Source organism: Polypterus senegalus, chromosome 12 (genome assembly GCF_016835505.1).
Source record: "Polypterus senegalus isolate Bchr_013 chromosome 12, ASM1683550v1, whole genome shotgun sequence".
NCBI lineage: Eukaryota > Metazoa > Chordata > Cladistia > Polypteriformes > Polypteridae > Polypterus > Polypterus senegalus.
The window spans coordinates 93,506,581-93,513,998 of NC_053165.1; the positions used below are offsets into that span (position 1 = coordinate 93,506,581).

At 45.2% G+C, this 7,418-nt stretch overlaps 1 protein-coding gene across 1 annotated transcript; it reads left to right on the plus strand.

Moving 5' to 3' along the window:
- The first annotated feature begins 5,140 nt into the window (after window positions 1–5,140).
- On the plus strand, window positions 5,141–6,812 carry gcnt3 (glucosaminyl (N-acetyl) transferase 3, mucin type). The gene has a single exon (XM_039772489.1). It carries the CDS (start codon window positions 5,400–5,402, stop codon window positions 6,687–6,689), a length of 1,290 nt encoding a protein of 429 aa, XP_039628423.1. The 5' UTR covers window positions 5,141–5,399; the 3' UTR covers window positions 6,690–6,812.
- The last annotated feature ends 606 nt before the right edge of the window (window positions 6,813–7,418 follow it).

A 7,418-nucleotide genomic window follows, 5' to 3' on the forward strand; every position in this document is an offset into this window, starting at 1 on the left:
GCGCAATATTCCACTGGACAAGGAGAATAAACACAGTCGAATGTCAAAAAGAGTCTAAAAACACACCATTACGAAAGCCAAATCACGAGACATACCGTATTTACTCATGTACCATGCGCCCTCGTGCAAGACGTGCACCCCAATTTTTACAAAGAAAATCGCAAAAATCGTTCTGCCCCGTGTACGATGCACGTTGTGATGGTATAGGAATCGTTTAGAGAGAGCGAGCGCGAGAAAGCGTGAGTGGGTGAGCAAGCGAGAGAGAGAGAGAGAGAGAGAGAGAGAGCGAGAGCGAGAGAGCGAGCGAGCGAGCACAAGCAGAAGAAGTAAACATTACAGAATTACATTTCCTCGTGTATGACACGTGCCTGATTTTCTAATGTTAATTTTCGGGAAAAAATGTGCGCATGGTACACCCGTAAATACGGTAATAAATAATAATGGACATTAAAAAAAAATAAAGAAAGAAGGAACAGTAATTCGTCTGATGATCATTTAAAGGGCCTTTGTTCTCACTCTTAGTTAAGATAATTGTTATTTGTGAATTCATGTTTTATCAGTAGAGTTATCCGTCTGTGTGGCGAGTGCGCTGCAGGGTGGGAATTTTTCATAATAGTTGATTGCTTTGTTGGGCGTTTCGTACACTATTTACAATAACAGTTCTATTTCCAGTCATATATTTTACTTCTCTTGGTGCGCTCTGTACTTATTGTGTGGCTAGAAGGGAAGTCGTCTTGGTTAGTCGCACACCACATCATTGATTCATTTCTGTTATTTTTCTTTTTGCTACGACACTGGAGATTAGTGACGCAGATAATAATCGTGCCATCCCAGAATGGGAAAAGGGGCTCAAGGAGCGGCACACTTGGATTCCTTATTAGAACATTAGAGCTATCTAGATGAGAACAGGCCATTCAGCCCAACAAAGCTCGCTGCTCCTATCCACTGAATTCCTCCAAGACACAGTAACCTCAAGTCGAGTTTTGAAGGCCCCTGTGACGATGCGGGTCCTGCTCCACACTCCCTCTTCCCTTTTTGGGAGTCCTCGAAGAACCCAAAACCGTCTGCAACCTAACCAGATGAGCTGGTCTATGGGGACAAATCAGCCTGAAGCAAGGGGATGGTGCAAACGTGCACGTGCATTTATTACAAAAATCCAAACAGAATCAGTGTCCAAAACAGTGCAGTTTTCAAAGTCATTAAATAAATAATCCACAAAGACAAGGTAGAAACCAAATGTCTAAAACGGCGGTTCTCAACCTGTGGGGCGGGCCCCCCCTAGGGGCATAAAGTAACAAAAAGCAGGACGTGAAGATGTGAAAAAAAGACAAGAATCGAAAATATGAAAAACACATCTATTGAAACCAAAACAAATGAACTTAAACGACATTCTGATACTACAAAAATAAATATAAGAGTTGGATAAATGTCGATAAAAGTTAAGTATGTAACGCTGGTCTAAAACGAGATTACAACCTGCAGCACTCACTGCGGCCACACCAGCCAAACACAGCTCATTTCCAGGCTCTCCAGATCACAAAAGGCTTGCTCAGCTGAAGACACTTCAGGAGTCGTGGTCCTCTCGTCTTGGCTGCCTCGGGGTCGGTTGTCCTCTTGTCTTCCTTCTTGCACTCGTAGTCGTCCCTCAAATCCTTAGGAAGGACTCCACCTCGATCGAACCCACTCCTACACATTGTCAGTGGTCATTATCCGTCCCTCAAGTGCTGATCCTTTGCTCCACACGGGACCCCGGACCGCGCTGACCTCTCTTTCAGGTGGCTGGCTCGTCCATTCTTTTTAACCCCCCGATGCTGCTGTCGCTCTTCAAGCCTTTCCTCTCTTTTCCTTCTCTTTCCTTTTTCCTTCCGTCTGTTTTACGTCTCTCTCCTGTTTCTCTGTGCCGGCTCATTCTTATACGGCTCCGTGGGTGCAGTGCCTCAATCACGCACTGCAGGAAGCTGATTAAGCAAATGAGAAAGATCGCACCCTCATGGGCAGGTGCTACTCACTCCAATTACCTCATCAGCACCCACGGAGACTGACATGGCCAAATGGATTATTTAAACTGCGGACCCACTACACCACAGCCACTAAAGTCCTATTGTCGACCACACGACTTGGTCTCTTATTCCAAGTGTCTGTGGTTCTCTGTATGAAGAACATTTACCCTGATATTAGGACAATCTAGACAAGCATGGGCCATTCAGAGCAACAAAGCTCACCAGACCTATCTACTGAATTCTTCTAAAATGCCATCAAGTTGAGTTTTGAAGGCCCCTAAAGTCCTATTGTCGACCACAAGACTTGGTCTCTTATTCCAAGTGTCTGTGGTTCTCTGTATGAAGAACATTTACCCTGATATTTGGACAATCTAGACAAGCATGGGCCATTCAGACCAACAAAGCTCACCAGACCTATCTACTGAATTCTTCTAAAATGCCATCAAGTTGAGTTTTGAAGGCCCCTAAAGTCCTATTGTCGACCACAAGACTTGGTCTCTTATTCCACATGTCTGTGGTTCTCTATGGATTATTGTAATGGTAAATGCATACATATAAAATTCCAAATTATCGCAATTCATTTTTAATTAAATATTTGTAAGGTATTGAGAGTGGGGACCCAAAGGAACTTAAACTATCCTTAAAAATGAATCAAATGAATCAAGAGGATCGATTTACTTAAATGAGTAGTTTGAGAGAATCGATTCAGTAAATTGAGCTGGAATGCCCATCGCTAGCTGAGCTCCTTCACGTTCTCCTCAAAGCTCACACCCTTTAGTAGCTCCTCTCTGGACTTTCTCTAGCGACGCTACATCTTAGTCAAATTTTGTGGGTCTTCTCACGCCCATTTGTGTTTTTCCTCACACCTCCCAAAGATGTTCTCTTTAGGTTAAATGGTGACTATGAACTGGCACTGTATGCATAATCTTTGGGACAAGATTCTGCTTGACGTACACCCTCTGCTCTATAGTTTAAAATTACAAGTCAAACACAAGAGTTCTTCAAAGCTGAAAAAAATGGAAAGTTCTTGAATGGCAGAGCCAGTCACCAGATTTAAATTCAATTGAGCAGGACTTCCATATACAGTGGAATCTCAGGTCACGACCGTAATTTGTTCCAAAACTCTGGTCGCAACCCGATTTGGTCATGACCCGAAGTAATTTCCCCCATAGGATTGTATGTAAATACAATTAATCTATTCCAGACCGTACAAACTGTAAGTAAATATATATTTTTTTTAAGATTTTTAAGTACAAAATAGTTAATTATACCATAGAATGCACAGTGTAATAGTAAACTAAATGTAAAAACATTGAATAACACTGAGAAAAACTTGGACAGAGAAAACTAACATTGCAAGAGTTCGCGTTACAGCCTTATCAACCGATTGCTGTAAACACTTTTTTTAATGAGTTTTAAGCACATGGAAAAAATGTACATTTGAAAAATCTGTAATTTATACAAAACCGAACCATAATCAACCAAGAAAACTAACCGTGCATGAGTCGTGTTCTGGCATGAAGGACGTGAGGAGGAACTGGGTGGAGAGGAGATTACAGTTTTAAGGTAAAGTCTGTGACACTGCATGCTCCCATCTCGCTTCCGGGAGCCCTTATACCCCTCACCGTCAGTAATGTTACCGATGAGCACGACAGTGAGGCACTATAATGGAGCAATTGGATGGTGCAAAAAGTGCCAAGTGCTTTTATTAAAATCAACAAAATAACAATCAAAAACAAAGTCCAAATTAAATAAAGTGCAGTGCTTTCAGAATCCTTCAATAAATAAATGATCCCATAAAAACAGAAGTGAAGTGGAGGTTAAGATTCAATAGAAAAACGTCATCATTAAATACAACGAGATTAAAACAATGCTCAAAGCAGTCTCTTTAAAAACAAGCCCGGTGCATTCTTTAACTGCCTTCTCGGCCTTACTGGCTTCTTTAACCGCTCACGCTCTCTCTATCTCTCTCTCTTTCGCTCGCTCGCTCTCTTGCTCTCTCTCGCTCGCTCACTCTCTTGCTCTCTCTCTCTCTCTCGCTCTCTTGCTCGCTCTCTCTCTATCTCTCGCTCTCTCTCTTGCTCTCTCTCTCTCGCTCTCTCTATCTCTTGCTCACTCTCTCTCTCTATCTCTCGCTCTCTCTATCTCTTGCTCACTCTCTTGCTCTCTCTCTCTCTCTCATTCGCTCTCTCTCTCGCTCGCTCGCTCTCTTGCTCTCTCTCTCTCTCGCTCGCTCACTACACAGGGAGAGACTGAACACGTGTGGAAATCACCGGTGCGTTTGAACCGGAAGAGAAACTGGCTTGTTTGTCACCCGAGTGTGTGGTCATGAACAGATGCAAAAGTTTTGGGAAGTTTTTGGTCGTAACCCGATTTGTACGTGGTCCGAGACGTTTGTGACACGAGGTTCCACTTTACTGAGGAAAAAAGTGAATGGGACAAGCCCCCGAAACCTGAAGATTAGCTACATTATGGGCTTTATCACCAGAGAAGCCTCTCAGCACCGGGTGCTGTCTATGAATCACAGACTTCAGAGCACTTATTGTATGCTGGGATATGCAACAAAGATCTACATACAACGGCTTTAACAGACCTGTCATTGCTGTGTCCCAAACATGATGGTGCCCTGTAATGGGTTTGGTTCGGGGTGACCAAAATGTATGCAAATTCTCTTAAATGAGAGTGTGTACTTTAATCCTGCCAGAACTGTTTGATTTGTAATTTTAAAGTTTGTAGCAGAGGGGTACATCAAGGACAAGTGTGTCTTTATCCCAAACATTATGCAGGACACTGTAAGTAGGCGACCCCCACAGTGGGCCGGATGGCTTCCCAGCTCATACGATTAATTTGACATGGCAGAATAAAGGCGCAAACCTCAGAATTTAATCACAGGTTTCTTAAACCTCTAATAAAACCTTGAGCCATGGGAGCCCACCAGGATCTCCTGCCATGGCTTCCTTGCACCCTCACACTTACTGGAGGTTGACCACGAATATTGTCCTCCACTATTCAGACTCATATTTTGCTTACTTGGCCTTCCTCTGAAAAGCGGCCTGCGGTTTCCCAACACAAGAGTGCCGACATCACCCACGGGCACAGGGCTCGCCTTCATGGTGGAGAGTTCATTTTTTATCTTTTGTTTGCTGACTCACCTTGTCCGGCTGCTCTTTCTGATTGTTATGAAATCCAAGGAGATGGCCTGAAGGAGGGGATAGTCAAATATTAACTTTTGGGATGTAAATGAATGCAGGAGGAAGACATTTAAGGTGCGGTCAGGTGTTTCTACCTTGCTGGGAAACAAGGCTGGCACTTCATCCTCCACTTAGATGAGCGGCTGACCTCTGATAAGAACTGATTGTGCTCAGTTTAGGATTTGAGAAATCAGCTAAGATCAAAGAGATGATGTCTAAGCAGAGAAGGTATCAGCGACTCCAACAGCTTTTGAAGAGAACTTGCTGGGTGTTTTTTCTTGTCTTATTTCTGGTGATGCTGCACTGGTTGATGGAGAAGGCGTACGTCATACTTCATCTGAGGGACAATTCTCAAATGCTCTTCCGCAGAGCCCAACAGGACACTTTCAACTGTTCCCGGATCATCCGTGGTGACCATGAAGAAATCGAGCGGGCTCTTTTGACTCGACTTGTGAAAGGCAATAAAAGAACGTTGATGACCGAGGGAGAATATTTGAACATGACAGTGGACTGTCGGCACTTTGTGGAAACCAGACAGTTCCTGACGGCCCCACTGAGTGACGAAGAGGAGAAGTTCCCAATTGCCTATTCTATGGTGGTGCACGAGAAGATCGAAATGTTCGAGAGGCTCCTGAGGTCCATCTACTCGCCACAGAATATCTACTGTGTGCACGTCGACCGGAAGTCCTCCGAGAACTTCCAGCAGGCTGTGCGAGCTATCGTGTCCTGTCTGCCCAATATCTTTATAGCCAGCAAGTTGGAAAGAGTAGTTTACGCTTCGTGGTCAAGGGTCCAAGCCGACCTCAACTGCATGCAGGATCTGCTGTCCAAAGATGTGCATTGGAGGTACTTAATTAACACTTGTGGCACGGACTTCCCAATAAAGACTAACGCGGAGATCGTCCAGAACCTCAAAGTACTCAATGGCATGAACAGTCTCGAGTCGGAGAGTCCCTCGGAGCACAAGAAAAATCGCTGGGTCTACCACTATGACGTGAAGGATTCCATCTCCCGCACTGACACCAAAAAGACCTCACCTCCCATCAGCTCCCCCATGTTCACCGGAAACGCCTATTTCGTGGTCAGCAGGGAGTTTGTGGAGCACCTGTTCAGTGACAAGGATGCGCAGATGTTTATAGAGTGGGCCAAAGACACTTACAGCCCGGATGAACACGTCTGGGCCACCCTACAGAGAATGCACGGTGTGCCGGGGTCCGTGCCCCCAAACGACAAATTCCAAACCAGCGACATGAGCGCTATCGCCCGGCTGGTGAAATGGGCATACCTGGAGGGAGACGTCAGGAAGGGCTCCCCCTACCCACGATGCACTGGGACTCATCGCAGAGCCGTCTGCGTTTACGGAGCGGGAGACCTCCAATGGATGCTACGACAGCATCATCTCTTTGCCAATAAGTTTGACCCGACGGTGGACAGCGTTGCCATCGATTGTCTTGAAGAATATCTCCGGTATAAAGCAATTTATGGGAAGAGCATCTAGAAAGGAGCAGATGGAATCCGACGTGGTGTTTATGATGCAGAGTAACAATAAGGTGGGAAAAACACCCTTAGAGTGTGACCGGTGATTCATCCAGGGTTGGTCACTGGGATAACGTCTGGCTTCCCACCACCCTGAACTGGATTAAGCAGGTTTGAGACTTTTATTATACAAATGGGTGGCATGGTGGCTCAGTGGGTAGCGCTGGTGCCTCGCAGTAAGGAGACTTTGGTTTGCTTCGCAGGTCCTCCCTGTGTGGAGTTTGCATGTTCTCGCCGTGTCTACGTGGGTTTCCTCTCACAATCCAAAGACATGCAGGTTGGGTGCATTGGCACTAATAAATTGGCCCTAGTGTGTGCTTGGAGAGGGTGTGTGTGCCCTGCGGTGGGCTGGCGCACTCTGCCCTGGGTTTGTTTCCTGCCTTGTGCCTTGTGTTGGCTGGGATTGGCTCCAGCAGACCCCCATGAGCCTGTAGTTAGGATATAGTGGGCTGGATAATGGATGGATGGATTATGCAAATGATTTATGCAAAAGGAACTTCTAAACTTTGGTGCTTACTTTTTATTACCATTCTGTGCAATAAAGACCACCTTCTGTTTGACTATATGACGTGTGCCTTCATGCTTCACTAGGTGCTGCCAATTGTGTATTAAAGCAGCACGAGCCATTGAGAACATCCACATGCAAACTCAAAACTGGGAGAAGGTGAGTAAACCAGTTCAGGCTTTTTAA

Excerpts from the sequence above, each read along its gene's own strand:
- gcnt3 (XM_039772489.1), top strand. The coding sequence starts at position 5,400 with ATGATGTCTAAGCAGAGAAGGTATCAGCGACTCCAACAGCTTTTGAAG.